Source organism: Paramormyrops kingsleyae, chromosome 13 (assembly GCF_048594095.1).
Source record: "Paramormyrops kingsleyae isolate MSU_618 chromosome 13, PKINGS_0.4, whole genome shotgun sequence".
In the NCBI taxonomy this organism is placed as follows: Eukaryota; Metazoa; Chordata; class Actinopteri; order Osteoglossiformes; family Mormyridae; genus Paramormyrops; species Paramormyrops kingsleyae.
In genome coordinates this window covers 32086924-32105124 of record NC_132809.1, presented here as the reverse complement: position 1 = coordinate 32105124, position 18201 = coordinate 32086924, and the positions used below count along the sequence as shown (strand labels likewise).

The 18201-nt window shown below is 45.2% G+C and overlaps 1 protein-coding gene across 3 annotated transcripts in view; it reads right to left on the bottom strand.

Annotated features, from left to right (window-relative positions):
• Positions 1 to 18201, bottom strand: part of LOC111849651 (docking protein 4-like) — a 56261-nt gene that overhangs the window by 5496 nt on the left and 32564 nt on the right. For 2 of the 3 annotated variants that reach the window (XM_023822721.2, XM_072698657.1), the window contains exons 3-8: positions 6642 to 6749; positions 4317 to 4431; positions 3695 to 3814; positions 3399 to 3588; positions 2289 to 2427; positions 539 to 641 (exon numbers count right to left, since the gene is read on the bottom strand). In XM_023822721.2, coding sequence (XP_023678489.1) covers positions 539 to 641; positions 2289 to 2427; positions 3399 to 3588; positions 3695 to 3814; positions 4317 to 4431; positions 6642 to 6749 — 775 coding nt within the window. The remainder of the gene's footprint in view (positions 1 to 538; positions 642 to 2288; positions 2428 to 3398; positions 3589 to 3694; positions 3815 to 4316; positions 4432 to 6641; positions 6750 to 18201) is intronic. The other variant, XM_023822722.2, reaches the window with a different exon arrangement.

The window sequence follows — 18201 nt, the reverse complement described above, 5'->3', positions numbered from 1 at the left end:
GTAAATGTACTTTAACCAACTTGTTTAGTGATGGTTTCCATCTGGTTAAAGTGTGCATTGACTGACAGGGTACAGAAATCCCGCTCACTGCAGGATTCATGAGGAGTTCAGTCTAAGTGATGGGGCTACATTGGCCAGACATGCTGAAAGCACACTGTGCAGAGGCAGGGTGAGTCACACAGAGGCACACAGAAGCAGAGGCAGGGTGAGACACGCACACAGAAGCAGAGGCAGGGTGAGTCACACAGAAGCAGAGGCAGGGTGAGTCACGCACACAGAAGCAGAGGTTGGGTGAGTCACACAGAGGCACACAGAAGCAGAGGCAGAGTGAGTCACACAGAGGCACACAGAAGCAGAGGCAGGGTGAGTGTCACAGAGGCACACAGAAGCAGAGGCAGAGTGAGTCACACAGAGGCACACAGAAGCAGAGGCAGGGTGAGTCACACAGAGGCACACAGAAGCAGAGGCAAGGTGAGTCACACAGAGGCACACAGAAGCAGAGGCAGGGTGAGTCACACACCACGTTTTCCCAGCATACCGTTGGTGGAGCTGCCAGTTATGTGGTGCCAGAAGGCGCTGCGAGGCAGGATGGCGGTGGGCGTGCATGGGTAGGACCCCGCCTCTGAACTCTTCGACAGCAGCTACTCGGAAAAACAGACACAGGCAGAGGGAGACAGAGGCGGACAAAGGGAGACAGAGGCGGACAGAGGGAGACAGATGCAGACAGAGGGGGACAGATGCAGACAGAGGGGGACAGGGAGACAGATGCAGACAGAGGGGGACAGGGAGACAGATGCAGACAGAGGGGGACAGGGAGACAGATGCAGACAGAGGGGGACAGGGAGACAGAGGGAGACGGAGACAGAGGCAAACAGAGGGAGACAGAAACAGAGGCAGACAGATACAGACAGAGGGGGACAAAGGCAGACAGAGGGGGACAGATGCAGACAGAGGGGGACAGGGAGACAGAGGGAGACAGAGACAGAGGCAAACAGAGGGAGACAGAAACAGAGGCAGACAGATACAGACAGAGGGACACAGAGGCACACAGAGGCAGACAGAAGCAGAGGCAGACAGAGGGAGAGAGGCCCGTCATTATCCCTGCTTCTCAATCTCCTCGTCTGCTTTAAGGGCCAATTAAACACAATATTCAAACATTTTAAATGCATCTAAAACGTCAGTCTGTGCAGAGCTGTCACGATTACTCGATTAAACTCAATTACTCGATTACTAAAAAGCATAGATGAAAAATTTTCCTTCTCGATTCCTCGGCAATATGGCGGAAGGGAGACGGTGCACAGTGAATGAAGCTGAAAGTAAAACCCTCAGTTGTGTGGTAGCCTTTCAGATTAAAAGTGAAATGCAGGCTTGTGTCAGTATTGCAAAACAGAACTTAACCACCACCACAGAATGACTGCAACACAAAAGAAGATATTCAGGTTTAAAGGACTCATCCAATAATGTGAGGTTAGCAATAGATATGTGTCATTTAGTCTCTCACAGTAGCCTAGTGGTGGTATATTGGTGTTATTTGTGCCAATACAATGCAGTGCCGAAAATCACTTGCTTTTGTTCAATATCGCGTCTATGAAATACAAAATATTTCCATACAAGTGAAGACAAATGTCTTTTCATGAGCAGTTATTGTTCGCTTTTCTTCTCTTCGCTCATTTTGTTTAATTTCTCACGTGCTGCATGGTCTATGACTGAGTCAAACAGCAAGAACGATAATGATTATGATTGTCTCAGAGAGTACATGCAGAGCTCATGCAAAAGTGGTAAACTTTAGACAAATGTTTTTTTTTCCACATATACTAGATAAAGAAATTTTCTTTCCTTTGACTGACCCAAAATGTTTTAGTGCAATGAATTGATGCTTTGATCCCAGCAGACTACTGCAGTTCTTGCAGTGCAACAACTGCATGTGCATATTAACATGGCACATGGTACAAGCCAGTTAGGGCAGCGCAGTGGTGCAGTGGGTAGTGCTGTTAGTTTGCATGTTCACCCTGTGTGGGCGTGGTTTTTGGGCGGTCTCCAGTTTCCTTCCTCTGTCCAGAAACATGCAACTTAAATGCATTTAGTTGACCGCATGTGTGACCCTGCAATGGTTGGTTGGCTCCTGCCTTGCACCAAATGCAATGTATCTATTATATTATATTATATTATATTATATTATAAACCATTACTCAGTGAAACGTCAAATGAATCGGTAGATGCCTCAGTTGCTGATATAATCAGTACTGACAGCACTAGTCTGTGCATTTACTCTTTTCTGTGCTCCTCACCCGGCTGTTCTTCTCCATCTCCATCAGGACCCTCTTGTGCTGCTCGGCGATGGCCAACGTGGCAGAGTGGACCCTCTGGTAGATCTGCTCTCCTTCTCGTGTCTGGAAGGTGTAGAGGCCCTCACCACTGTCGCACATCCTGAAGCACATGTGGGCATGCACACACACACACACACACACACACACACACACAATCAGGTAAGCATCACTCATAAACACTGCTATACAAACAGTAGTAGTAATGGTAGTTATGTATAGTCCCTGTAACCCCGATCAGGACGAGCATACCAAGAACACTGATGGATGGATATAGTGTAGCACTATACTGGATTCCATATTCATTCATATTAACTGCATAGACCATATAATTCCTCAGTAATATCAACATTAGAAAGTAACTACAACAGTGTAAATGTAAATGAGCTCCGCAAGCCAGCTGGGAATATGCAGCTACAGAACAGGTACCAGATGGAAAAAGCAACGGCACTATGGGAAATGTAACACACTACCTCTACCACAAGGGGGCAGTGCATTGTCACCTTTTAATAAGGCTTAGGCAAGAGGCACTACCCCACCCCCACCCCCCACCCCCTCCCGGCACATCTACCAGTGCATAAAAGATACGGTTTATTTCATCAATGAGAATTATGCCCCAGGAGAGCAGGCCTTTCCTTATAATCTGTTCGATCAATATCATCACAGTTTTGGGACAGGCCTGTTCTGAGTGTCTCCATCAGAGTGTCTCATTCGGGCCGCCTTATTAAACAGCCCAGATTGATGCAGGGAAGCTCACTTTGCTGGATCACACTCCAGATAGCTGTGCCAGGCCTGTTCACCAAACTGCCACGATGCAGAGGCCTCAACTGTTACTCTGTTTACCCAGAGTCTTTCTTCTCCTGCCAGTCCTCGTCAGTCTCAATCTGTCCTCCTTGTATCCTGCCTGAATTTTCTTCTTCTGCCGCATTCCATCTCCCACTGGTTCCTTCTCTTAATTATGCTCAAGCCGACCCAATTAAGCCGATTGTGAAGAGCTAGGTTGTTATCTCCTGTCTTAGTATCCCATTTATGTGCATCATTTGTTCTATCTGTCAATCGTTTGACCGTCCAAACCTTCCAGCTTCGAAGGTGAAGCGGGTGGCGTCGCGGCCGTAACGCCGCAAGGAGCAGAGGGGCCAGGTGACCAGCTTTGTGCGAGGATTGTGGATGTCCCACAGGTAGATGTTCTCGTGGGTGATCTGCATCATGCACTCCCCGTAGATGTCCAGATTGGGACAGGGTAACAGGAACACATTGAAGCGCTCTGCCGAGGAACATCAGTGCAGGTACCCATCACATACAGCAGGTTCAGATGTCAGGCACAAACAACGATCCCACAGAGATTGGGGATCCCGGCTACAGATGCTCACCGGTGTGCTCACACTGAACTCCTGCTGCCAGGAGGTCTGGCTCGCCAAGGCTGATGTCATTGAGGCGGGTCCCAAGGCACTCAATGGACAGGGTCTTGAACCACTCCTCAGCTTCCAACTCTAAAAGTGGAAGAAAAGACAAGTGAGGCTGTCATTGATCGAGCAGAACAAAAACAAGCATAACAGTTAATAAATAAAACATGCAGCTCCAGTTGGATTAGAGAGGTTGGTAACACTTAATGCACTCATATATAATGCATTATAGATACCTTCATAATGCATTATAATACATTCATAACGTATTATAAACACTATTCATAAATACCTTTATAATGCAGTACAAAGTATCCTTAATTCTTATATTGACCATTATAATGCATCATGAAGGTATTTATAATGCATTATGATGACTGCTTTAAGTAAAGTGTTACCGAAAGTTTGAATAAGGATTAACACTTTAGACATTATTAATAATCCTAATTAAAAGGGTGAAGAATGTTCTTAATTGAAGTAGGAGTTAATTAAGTTTGACTGTCCAATGCATTGATGTATGACTGAAGATGGTTAACTGACCCTGAGGGAACTGGGCCCGATATCCAGCCCCTAATTGATGACCGGGTACCTGAGTCGCAGGTGAACGTGCGTGAGGTGTCATCTGGGAAGACGATGGCCACGGCCTGGCGCTTTGTTTCCCGTGGAAGCCGTGTCACGTTCTTCACGTTGCTGATCTCCGTCACCTAAGGGAGGCCACAAACGACGGGATCAGGGAGCACCTGGGCTGCAGGTGTCGGCATGGGTGGATCCCCGGCAGGGACACGATGGCCGATTGCCCAGGACGGCATCTTCTGAGGCGGCACCGAGTTTGCAAACCACTGTCACCCCCCCTACAGCAAGCTGGCACCTCCCTGGTGCCCACCGGCTAAGACAGCGTGAGATCAGGTGGTGGATTTTGCCAGAATGGATGGTAGTAAAGGTTGCCCAGGGTCCCACAAGTGCATCGACCAGCACCGGGTGTGGGCTTGGACGGCAAACAGGATGGTGTGAAGGATGTGTGAAGGATGTGTGAAGGACCGAAATATAACAATCTGAAGTATGGGGGAGTCTTCTTGAAAAAGACGGGGGACTGGAAGTATTTCAAAAAGGAGAACAGGGGAGTTCTGAGTAACTAATTATGGGCTGAAAAATGAATGATTGTGATGATTGATGAATGCCTTATGAAGAGGCTCTCGCTGCGGAGAAATCCTTCACATTGAGAACGTGGGAGATGGAGAAACTGCGAGACTCAACAAAGGCACCGTGACTGGGGGGCTTCTGCGCCATCGCATCTTTTGATGTTGACTCTAACTGCAGATCTAACACTTCCTCACATCTGCTTCTTCTCCTCTGAGTTCCCTGTGACAGGTGCAGCAACGAGCGCCCGGAGATATGCGCAGGCCCAACCGCCACACCTTCGTTCTGCAGACCCACCTCACGACCTGCTAAGCCCCATTTCCGGGCGAATCACTAAAAATATGCACACCCTACTGCAACAATACACGCAGTTCACATTCTCCAGCTGCAAACTGTACACCCTTGTCAGTCACTGTATAATCAGAGTACTGGATTTTCAGAATGAAAATAACTGGCTAACCATTATATTATTAACATGAGGGCGGATGCAAATGTACTTTGAAAATGTTGGATAACAAAACATGTAATTATAATGAATTTCCAGAGTCTATCCATCTGCTCTATATACATAACCAAGAAATTCAGCTTTGCCTATTCATTTATTCCTCATTTTCATTTTTAATTTAGTTTTTAGTTTAACATTATTTAGTTAAACATTAGTTTTCATGTGAAATCCAGTTTAGTTTTAGTTAGTGTCCCATGTGGTTTTATTAGTTTTTATTTTAATAAGATATTTTTATTATGGGGTAGCATGGTGGTGCAGTGGTTAGCACTGCGGGGCGGCATGGTGGTGCAGTGGTTAGCACTGTTGCCTCACACCTCTGGGCCCAGGACTGAAGGCCCCATGTGTGTGGAGTTTGCATGTTCTGTTACATGTTCTTCCCGTGTTGTCATGGCGTTTCCTCTGGGTACTCAGGTTTCCCCCCACAGTTCAAAATCATGATGAGGCTAACTGGAGTAACCGAATTGCCCGTATGTGTGCGTGAAGGGGCTGTGAGTTTGCCCTGCGATGGCTTGGTGCCCCATCCTGGGTTGTTCCCTGTAGGACAGGCTCCTGACCCCCCCACAACCCTGAAAAGGCCAAGCGGTTAAAGAATATGGGTGGAGTTCTATTGAGCTTTTACATATTTTATTTTCGGTTTAAGTTTTCGGAATTTTATTTCTAGCGATAGGTTGAAAGTTGTATAGCTGTTTTATGTGTCTGATCTTTAGAAAATCCTACATGAATATGCAGCGCACATTATGTACTAATGTCCTCAATCCAGACAAAACCTGTTACAGGTATTATTAAGGGTAAATAAAGGTCAACAAAACATTACTTTTGCTAAAGAAAGTATTTTTTCTATTTCAGTCAGACTATTTTTGTTTAGCTGTAGTTTTAAAATATTTATTTTGGATATTATTTTATTTCAGTTTACAAACATGTTTGCGTATAATTTTAGCATCGGTTCTCGTTAACGGTAATAACCCTGGCTGTATTACAGCTAAGCATCAATGTGGATGTTCATGTGCGAGCAGAAACGCGGCCTACCTTAGGGCAGGCCCGGATGTGCGAGCAGAAACGCGGCCTACCTTAGGGCAGGCCCGGATGTGCGAGCAGAAACGCGGCCTACCTTTGGGCAGGCCCGGATGTGCGAGCAGAAACGCAGCCTACCTTAGGGCAGACCCGGATGTGCGAGCAGAAACGCGGCCTACCTTAGGGCAGGCCCGGATGTGCGAGCAGAAACGCGGCCTACCTTAGGGCAGGCCCGGATGTGCGAGCAGAAACGCGGCCTACCTTAGGGCAGGCCCGGATGTAGGCCGACTTCTCATCAGGATACTTCTCCAGACGCCGGGGACCTTTACTTGACGACTTCTTAAACACCAGCCAGCAGCGGCGATAGATCTGGAGACGGAAGATACACCAGTCATATCTTTAAACGGTTTATCCCTCTGCCAGCATCACATTAAAAAACATGCAGTAAATGTGAAACCACTGATTAGCCATAGTAAGTATACTCACACAATCAGCCTTTGTGATTAAACGAATACACAAACAATTGTACCCATTTAACATGTTACAGCTGAGAGATTTAACGATTCAATGATGAGATACTCTTGGGGTCTTTAGCAGCATAATTCCTCAGTTCGCCTCTTTTATTGATTATTAACACACAAATCTAGATCCATCCTCTCTCAGGGGATTTAGTTTCCAGCTTGTTACTACATTCAGCGATTAAATCATGCAGGCATACAAGAAAATGTTTTATAGGTACCAGAAAGGCATTCAGTTCATTTGGAACTGGCAGTCTGCACGGAATTTTTTTGTATATTACTCATTCTTACATGGCATTTGTACATTTATTAGGATATAGAGCTGAAAAGACATGCTTTATGCCATACTTCTCAGGATATGACACCTTTACCTCTCTACAATACAAGCTCCTTCTGTCAGATCAGGGACGTGGCAAAAGGTGTAAACAAAGGAAACAAAAAGGTGACACTGAACTGAGGAACGACTGCAGAGTTTTCACAGAACAACACCGGCCATTTCACACGGTACCACAGGCGTTTGTGGGGCTAAAAATACACTTAAGGGGAAGCTCTGGCACTGCAAGGAATAAATGGCAAACATGATATTTCAGGCAATAAAAAAACAACAAAATTACAAATGATATATTATATAAGCAATAAATGAAAATTATTGGTACCACTTAAGTCAGTCATCATACTACTTTATAGATACATTCATAATGCATTATAATGGTAAATATTAGCCATTTTAATGCATTATAAAGTGCATTATAGATAAGAGCTTCATAGAGCATTCACAATGCATAATAAACGTGACTATAATGTGCTATGCCTTTTTATAAATAGTTTTAGCTGTGTTTATAATACTTTATGAACGTGCTACCTACTACCCAAAAGTCTTAGTACACACAGGAATTAAAAATGTGTCCTTAACCAAGTATTTCTAAAAGCTGCTCTCCAAACAAACTCAAACACAAAAAAATCCCAATTTTACTGTTACCTTGGAAACTGGTGTATTTGTATCAGTATAAAACTGTTTAAAACCTGTATCTATACTGTAGTGTACATGCTTAATATACATAATAACAGGGAAATTTAAAGTAGGACTGGTTAATAAAAGCACTTTACACCATGAATGGTTCTTAATTTGTCAGAGAAAGATTAAACATAGAGACACGATGACACTGCCTGCTTTTAATGATATCATGACTGCAATTATTATTAGGTGCAACTTTACCAAACATTATGGTATTCTCCAGTGCCCTGGGTCTTCTCATAATAAAATTAGATTCAAGGGAAGGTTTAGAGAATGAACTTGCATGTTCTTTCTGCACCCCATGGCATTCCTAAAAGTCTATGTCAGCACCAAAGTTTAAAGGCATCAATAATCACCCTGCCCTGCTACGTCACATCCATAAAGTGTGACAGGAAATGCCATGTTCTGAACAAATCTGATCTTTGTTCTCGTGAGGTACAGATATCAGAATGAGATATATGCACACATTTCAGAAAGTGCAGCCTCACGAGAGGATCAACCAACAATAGAGGGTAAATTTCACCATGAAATCCATAACATCTGAATAAAAGAATGATCATAATCCAGTGTATTGCTCTGCTTACACGAGGGTGGGCAGGGCTGGCCCAGTACTCTGCTGCTGCCCTCTGCAGCTCGAGAGAAACTGAACCACAGAAAAGGAACTAATTTATAATTTACAGGGTTCTCATTAATTCATTTCACTTATTATTGCTGAATATCATTTTTGGCCCAATGGTTCGGTTGACCTCCAAATTGACAGTTCACTGGTTGAGGGCTACAATTCTCTGTCATTTAAATTGGGTTTTGCAAGCGAATGAGAGGTGGAGAGGTGAGTGAGGCAGAGAAAAGCAGCGGAGAGAACCATTTGCCCTGACACCTGAATATTGCATACAGGACAATTTTACCGTGCATAAGTTATTGCAGAAAAAATGCGTACACACAAGCTGTCTAGCAGGAGTAATGAGAAATCCATCTCGAGGACACCAGCAGTCACCTCGTTGCTGTGGAGACACAATTGTTTTAGAGTTCTGTGGCGCCGCTGAACTTTTGGGTTATTTCTTGTTTAAGATGAAAGATCATTCTTTTCTATTTACATTTATCCTGCCCTGCACTAGCAGGGTTCTTGTTGCCCAGGAAACCTCAACAACCTCCACCTCTGGGTCAAGTGTCTGCAAGCAGGCCCCTCCCTTGGAGCAGCTCCCCCTTTAGTATTTCGATCCCTGTGGGGAGAAGCTCCGACACACGCCATTTATAAAGCCAGGGGTTCCCATGCTCCCCAGAACCCGAAAAACTGGAGAAATCAGAACACAGACAGAAGCCACAGTAACCAGACAGAGACACAAGTAAGCAAACCACCAGGAAAAACAAAACAAAACAAAACAATCCTTAGCCAGCAATTTGTGAAACTGATGATATTTGAAACAGACCAGCTCAAAACATTCAGTTTTCAGCAGATCAGGATCAAATAACACTGGAAACATTTTGTTGACTAAAGAGATCTGCATTTAAAATCTCACAGGAAGAGAGGTAAAGCCTATCCTTAAATTACATTTACTGCATATGTAATTTGGATCCTGAGAGCTCACACACAGAGCACAGTGCTGGCCCGACACAGAGGAAAACAGCATATCTTGTCCTCATTTTACTAGACTGTTTATTGTGTGCCAAATGATTTAATGAAGAGCAGTAATACCGAGAGATAATGAATTAGTCTGAAGCGCTAATATAATTTCATCCTTTGAACCTCCTTATTATACTGAATGCAGTATCATTAATAGCCGTGATCTGGATGACAGAATGTCTTGCTCATCTGCACTTCATTTCATAGGATTACAACACATAAATGCTACATTTTTGTTTTGTTTGTGTGTGTCTGTGTATGTCTGTGTGTCTGTGTGGGTTGTGTATATATTACATTGACATCCCCATAGAAGTGAATGGAGAGTCCCCACAAAGCTATAATTACAAACCTTTGTGTGTGTGATTGTGAGTGTGTGTGTGCGTGCTTTGTAGGATAAACAAGCTGTAGTCCGTGTCTGTTGTTGAATCCCTTCCCGTTCCCCCTCTTCTTCCTTGCAATCATACCTTTCTGCTGAGCCTGGTGTTTGTACAGAATAGTAACTAAACCTGTACTTTCCCCGGAGCTTGAGCAGACCAAGGAGAAGGAGCTGATCATCGTGGCGGCAGCCACCTGGGGAAGACTCTCATTAACACTGGTAGCCCGTAATTTTCGATTTATAATTAAGACTCGTAAATACAGTGTTCTCACAACAGGGTGTATGGCAATAGAAAACTAGAACCAACAAAGCATATTACTGAGAGTACATATCTGATTGTTAGGGGTCTTACATGTCTGAGTCATGGCGGTTATAGACGGTGCCACAAGAGGCATTAAGATAAGAATGCACAGTTAAGTAGTATAAAACACAACTCCCACAATGCAATGCTGACCATTATTCATTATACCAGACTGGTTCATTATGGGCGACACAACCCTACTTTTTCTTCTACGTCGCTGTGTATATAGTGCTGACTGTCTTTCAGAAGCCCTAGAGTGACAGTGCAGAATCCTGTTTGTCTGTCTTAACCAACACTGTGTTCCCCTGCTTCTCTTCTTGCACCACCTGTTAGTCTGGCTAACAAGACAGAAGAACTGCATAGCATTATAATCATGCCTCGATATCCTTGGCCAGGGACGTCGACTGGGCACACAATGTGAGAACAGATACATTCCCACAAACACACATTCTCTTTAATACTTCACTTCTTTTCTATCCACATCTTTTCAATATATATGGTGTTTTCAGTTGTCTATATATTAAGAGAAATATGTCCCATTATCTAAATTCGACTCCAGATTAGTCCCCAGTGGACACCAGAAGAAAACAGTCCATCGATCTAGGGAATGTTGTTTGACTGCACATCAAAGCCAGTCGTTTTTGTCCTATAAAACAAAACGCTGATAGATTGTTATCTCAAGGGAACAGAGAGACTGCAATAAAGTTCCTGAAACACTACAGGTGTCAACCTGGGCATGAAACCCATGAAAAACAGTCTTGCTCACTGTTTCTCACTCACAAACAGAAAGAACACGATAGAAAGGGGGGGGGGGGCTTCCTGAGTGCCAGTCACGCCCATCTGCCGTGCGGAGGCCCAAAAGAACACAAACTGGCTTCAGGGTATAAATACAGACCATCATTTCTTCAAACTGTTTCCAGAGACATCTTTGTTATCCAATTTATCAGAAATTCTATACCAGCAACGTAAAACCTTATGAACAAATATGTTTTACATATCAATGGCATGCAGACTACGGCAACAGCCCTGAAACACAGAGCTTATACATTCTAGACAGAGAGAAAAATAATGTTTTCTATAATAATATTACTCAAATAATTCCAACTGTTACCAGCTAGTTAAGCTAACAACGGTAAAAACTGCATTCCTGACAATCAGATACAGGGGCAGCCATAAGTCAGAACTCCGGGATTCTGCACAGAGAGACTGGCAGAGCACAGGAAACAACGCTGAGCTGTTATGTGCTGTACCTTAGAGAACCTTTGGAAAAGTTAATGATCCATTTAAAAAAAAGTCACAATTTCTGGTGCAAGAAGGATTTTTGACATAGTTCTCTTTAGTGGAACATTCATCACCATGGCTTCAGAAATATTCATATGTGAACATTGCTTCAGGTTAAACAGTATGTTGAACACCGAAATAACTGATAATGAGAAGTGTGGAGTGGGGGGGTGGAACAGGGCCAGCATATAAGTCGGGATTGTTCTGAGGGTCTGAGGTCGTCCCGCGGAGCACTTTCGCTTTGCGATTTTTGGAGAGATGTGAGTGAGCACACAGGGGGGGTGAAGGCGGATAAAGTCAAACCAATTAGTCCCCTGCTGACTCAACACTCCTGCTGCAAAGGACTGAAGACCTTGGCATTTTGGACGTGGAAGTGCATCGAAAAGGAGGCAAGAGTGCGGCAAACAGCAATGCAAAGGGCCCGGAAGGTTCCCACAATACTGCAGAGAGGCCTCCTCCTCTTGGTTGAGCTAAGTGTTTATTTGGCGAGAAAAAGCTAACGTGTAGCAACAGAGACATGCAGAAGCAAACTGTATAACACTCTGTATAATCATAATTAAATACCCTCTGTTTAAGCTCCAGGGAAGTTTTAAAACAACATTAAAATAGCTTTTTTGCTCTAAGGAGCAACAACACCTCCTACTTCAGTCACAGAATTCTGCTTCATACTGCTGATGTTTGTCTTCAGCTCATCCAACCCAAACCCAGTTTCTCAGCAGTTTAACTGTGGATCTCATCTCTCTGCTCACTATCAGTCTTCAAGTAACAACTGCTGGACAAAGGTAAACACCGGAACTGCGAGCTCATACATCAAGGCAAAAAAACCCCCCCATCAGACTCTTCCTTTCATTTAATATACTACAATAACCATCGCTATTGCCTTTCAGTACTGGTCAAGGGCGTAGCAAAGAATTGTGGGCCACCTGACAATATGTCACCTTGGGCGGCCCTGATGCAGGTACGTCCCACACCGTACCATCACCAGAAATGTAGCAGATGCAAGCCAGCATATAAACACCATTTCTCTGTATCAAACATAAAAACTGAGGTTTCGAATCACCATTTCCCTGTAACAAGCCCAGCTAAGGCGACTCTCACTCCAGCCTTCACCGAGCAGTGCTGAGAGTCACTTATCCAGAGTAAGTCCCAGTACAGCAAATTCATCTTTATATTCAATAAATGACCCTGCAAATCAAAATTAATGTAGGGTGGTTATTCTTGCTGAGCCTGTTTTCGCTGGTTGGAAAAGCTGCAATAAGGAGCAGTAATGATGTCGAGAGGAGATGTGGCCTTTAAGGGCGGAGTCTCCCGTGCCGAATGCGATTGGTTTAAGTCCTTGGGCAAAGACGGCTGCAGTTTGCCTGACTAGCTATTTAAAATTACTAGATCATTTAACTGCATATCTACAGTGATTGATTGGGTATGTTTGACCCCTCCCAAGAGATTAGGGCCAAACGACACTTCATTGAATGAAGAGCCCACAAGAAGGCCAGAGTAGCATATATATCGATGTATGACTGTTTATGTTAAAAACACAGTGCGCACATCATTTCACACCTCCTTGTTTTGACATGCTCTGTAACATAAACACACCATTAAGAGCAGAAAAAAAATCATTGCTACATATCCAATTCTGCCGCCTTTGTTGCAGTAGATTGTCACTTTCAGACTGGAGGGAAATGACTAGCCCCCGCTCAGATACCTGGGGGGTTTTAACCAAACCTACTGTCATCCACCTTTCCCATTTGCTCTCTGGAGCCTGACTGATGGGTCAACCAACACCCACCAGCCCCCCCTCCAACCCCCTCCCACTTGGTCATAAATATTTAACTTTTTACATGAATCTGGTTCCCTGGGAGCCTCCTGTCAAAAGAGCTGGATTTGAAGCAGATTTCACAGTCACTGCAGAATTAGGGCTGTAAGTAAAACCAAGGAGGTTAGAATGAAGGCAAAAGCATGGCGTGCTTGGAGGCCGAGAAGGTTCCAGAATCACCCCGGCGATGACCACACTACAGCCAAAGCACATCTGTCAGCCACGATGACTAAGTTACTGCGAAAATACATCTGGGAGCTCGATGACCATGTTCCTACACGTGTTCTGTAGATTAGTGGGCACTGTACAGCTGGTAGGCAGGCATAGGTCGACAGAATGAAGGGCGGGGGGCGGTGGGGGGGACAGAGAGAGAATGAGACAGAAGGTAGGGTGCAGAGAGGAAGTGCTAGAGACACCAAGGAGGGTTGAAGGTCAGATTGTCTGCCAGCTGCAGCAGCGATAATATGAAAAAGGGAGGAAATCAATTTTTCTACTTGCTTCCAATTCAATAACAGATTGATATGTCAACACCATATTTACAGCACGCACGGCTATCTGGAGGCATGACGTTTACTGTCTGATCTACACCGATCTGCTGAAACTTTACAGCTGGTACCAAACTGAGAAGTAGCCTCAGCTCAGGTGACATTGCTGATGGGCTCACTAAGCACAGGTCAGCATCTCCCAGGCTCTCTCGTGGAAACTACAGCAACCATGATCCTTAGTGGAGACCCCAGCTCAACCTACAGTAGCTTTCTAGTCTGAAGCGCTCAGCTACCATCTGGAGCAGTCTCCTTCATAGGCTAGTCCTTTTCAGAAAGAAGCCTTTCTGAAGGACCACTTTATTTTCAGTCTCGAGTCACACCATTCCTTCTCTCCTTTTGTTTCATTTCCTATGGTTAAATATTTCTCTGTCAGCACACGTGGACAGGTGATTTAATGTGGAAGAGGAATGACTCTGAAAGCCCATCTCGGGAGACTCAACACCCATTGTGTGAGGGACAAATGATGATGAAACAGCCCTTCTCCAGGAGAAACAGCTCTATGAATTTCAAAGGGATTTTGAACGGTAGAAAAGGAGAGACCTAGAGTTACTCACAAATCAAGCCAATGTCCTCCATCTAATATTAAAGTGTCTTCACTGATGATTTCCATTGGCACAGGTGTTTCTTGGGATAAGAAGCACCCACAAAGGAGACTGAAGCCTCTGAGGATAAAAAAAAAATCCTTCATGGTCTCCAAATATGGAACTGCAGGAGTTATGTGGACCTTATGGGTGGCACAGTGGCATTGTGGGTAACACTATTGCCTCTCACCCCTAACTTCCACCCTGTGTGTGTGGTGTTTGCATGTTCTACCCTTGTTGTATGCGTGTCCTCCCAAATTCCGAGATTAATTAGTACCTCTAAAATGTCAAAAGAGCAGTGATTCTCCACTGGTGGGACACGACCCAAAAGTGCCCTGTGGCAGACTGGCATGCCATCTAAGGTTCACCCCAACCTTGTGCCTGGAATAGGCTCCACCCCCCATGACTATGACCAGGTTAAGATGGAAAGATGAATATTAAAATTATACATAAAGATATTTGTGTGTAACAGAATAACACCGGATGTTTTGTGTTATACATCCAGGTGAAAAACAAGCTGTTTAAAATTGATGTTCTGAATGTCTAAAAATGGACGCCCAACAGGTACAAAATAAATAATTGGGTTTTAAGCATGTTTAAGCCAATCAGCATCCAGAAGCTATAAATTAGTGATTCAGCCATCTTGTCTTTAGTGACACTGCACACAACACAAGCGAAAAAAGAGCAAGTCGGAGCCTGCCGCCATGGATGGTTCCACCCGCAATGCTGAGGGCTGCAGCTCAGTGGTCCGTAGCCCTGGCAGGAAGGCACCTCGACACACTAATGAACTGGTTCTACGGGGGTGGGGGCAGGGGAGAGATGCGCGAGGGATTGCTAAGCACTGTATTTAACGGGAGCTGGAAATCAGGTCCACCTGGGTGCATACAAGCAGACTGCGGGGGGGGGGGGCGGGGGCGGGGGTGTTGTGAGACAGAAAAAACAGCCAATTTGTGTGAGCAGAGAGGGGGGCTGCAGCTGCTGGGAGTCTGAGGCTCCTTCGCTCCTCAGAACGAAAGCCATCTGACTTTCACATCTTTGCACTTTTTCCTACTCTCACCTTCATTCTAACCATTCTAGGATTTTTTTTTTAAAGGCGAATGGTGAAAGACGCACCATAACTGAAACACTGAGGTGAACCATATCATTAGCCAATGATTTGTTTTGAATAGGTGAATGACAGGGAAGGTGGCACTCGGGGACCAATCATCTTTCAGCAGGAGCTGATGCTTATTAAACAAAATCCCACTGAGATGACCATGGGAGGCAATGAGACGGTACAACCCCCCCCCCCCCCCCCCCGCCCCATCAGTTATGACACAGAGACCAAACGCAAAGCAGTACCACCCACCTCTGTTTGTCCCATGAAGATACTGAAAACAAACAAACACGAAAGAATGTAGAGCTGTCATCCACCCCACAATGCAACAGGAAACCAAGGCTTCCGAGCCACAAGGAGAATGAGAATCCCACACAGAGCTGTTTTAATTATGTTTTTTTTTTGGTCTTAGTCTTGCTATAGCTCGTTATCATAACACAGCACTTTCAGTAATGCCTGGGACTCCTTCTTCTTCCCCACAGCCCATCTCCATTCCTCCTGATAAGCCAGAAGTGGAAAGAAAAGCCTAACTGGACAATTAGCAAGGAGCCGGGTAAGGCGCCGAAAGAGAATAAAGGCATGAATCAAGTGTTAAGTAAGCTCTAATTAGAGCAATTGGGTTCTTGGTTTAATTTACCCTCTGGAGGAGTGTGAGGAGGCGGGTGAGGGGTGAGATAATTAGCCTCCCCTGATTGGAGAAACCCGTGGAAAGAAGAACCCGAAAGGAGTCTGTGGAAGGTGGTTACTCCTCGCCAGAAGGGGGCATATAGGGCTACAGTGGGCGGGGGGAGAGGTTGTGCCAGGATGGATCAGTGGGCCCACGGGCAGGAGTCAACAGGCATGCCAACCCACCGGCACCAGCAAGAGCCCTAGTGGTCAGATAAAGCATTACACTGTCACAAGGGAAATACACAAACAGCAGGGGGCAGGCCTGCATGGAAGGGGGAGGGACAGACAGGCCTGCACAGAAACCAAGGGGGCCTGTATGGACACAAAGGGGGTGCGGGGGGGCTAAAGCACCAGAGGGGGCCTTCTGTCTCAGACACCTTGGGGGGGGGGGGGGGCGGCTAGCATGGAAGGGGGAGGGGCAGACAGACCTGCACAGAAACCAGGGGGCCCTTTATGGACACGAGGGGGGGGCTAAAGCATCGGAGGGGGCCTTCCATCTCAGACACCAGGGGGGCAAGCCTGCATGGAAGGGGAGGGGCGGACAGACCTGCACAGAAACTGGGAGGGGCCCTTATGGACACAAAGGCAGGCCTGTTAGGACTGACTCACCCCGTCTCTCCCTTTGCTCCCATCCATGAGCTATTATCAAAAGTGAAGTGTGGCATAAAGATTTGTTTCATTATCAGGGAGGGCAGTGCGCCCCCTGCAGGGCTCCCCGAGCAGGACAGGCAGGCATCCGCTGATCTGTGCACTAATCAAAAACAGGGGGTCTGTCGGAGGTCTGGTCCTCCGCAGTGAAATGTTCTTCCATGGACATCAGCCCTAACAATGTGGTGAGCCAAGTATGAAAATAAAGAACTATGTTAACTAGACAGACTGTGAGCTTAATAAAAGGCAAAATCCCTTTAAATAGGTTACATCATAGAAGTCACATGCATACTTTCATTGGCAACAGACACAAAAATAGGAGAGCCTTCATCACCCCCTCCCACACTGCCGACTCGTTAAGCGCAGACCGCTGCAGCTGGGAGAGACCTCCATTCAGCACAACTGGGGAGCGAGAGACAGCCGTGAATTACGCAACAAACCAGTCCGGCTACGTCTGTCCGCGGAAACGGAAGGAGAGCTGTTGTCTCACAAGATAAGTCACGGGATGCTCTTCTCCATGCATCCGCACTGGTAAGAGCGGGATTACAAAGGTATGAAGCTCAATCGCATCACAAGGATTTCGATATTATGTTAGTCTTTAGAACCTATAGCATTCTTTCCCTCTATCCCTTTTCCCTGTTTCATAAACCATTTTGCACAAATTAGCCAATAATGGATTTCCACAGACTCATTACTTCCCTGAGGTCCTCCAATCACCTCTTTTTGGCCGTTCCACACACCCAGTTGAAGACCAAAGGTGATTGCGCTTTTGCGGTTACCGTGCCAACCTGGTGGAAAAGCCTGCCAATGTACATGAGATCTGCACATTCACTCTGTACTTTTAAATCAAGACTGAAATCGGACTTTTATTTGAAGCAGATAATAAACTGTGATGAAACTATTTTTCTATTTTTAGCATTAATGTGTTTCTTTTTTCTCTTTCTGATGTGTTCTTGTATATCTACTGATGTATTGTACAGCACTTTGGTTAACACTTTGGTTTTATATACTTTATAAATACACTTGACTTGTGAAAGGTGCTATATAAAAATGAAATCGACTTGAATGGAATCATATTATTGACTTGTCTCATAATTGGCAGTTGGCATTTGTTAGGCAACAAAAGCCGCACAAGTCTGATTTTAATTCAGCTGCTGCAGCGTGGAGAGTAAGGAGTGGAGGAGTGGTGAAAGAGAGGGAGTGAGAGAGAGAGGAAGAGAAGAAAAAGACAGAGAGAGGGAGAATAATACAGGGAGGAAAGGAGGGAGGGAGGAAGGTGTGCAGGGAGAGTCAGCAGAGTACAAATGAGGCCTGAAGCATACTCAGGTGTTCTGCAGTGTTTACTCTCCAGAGAGCA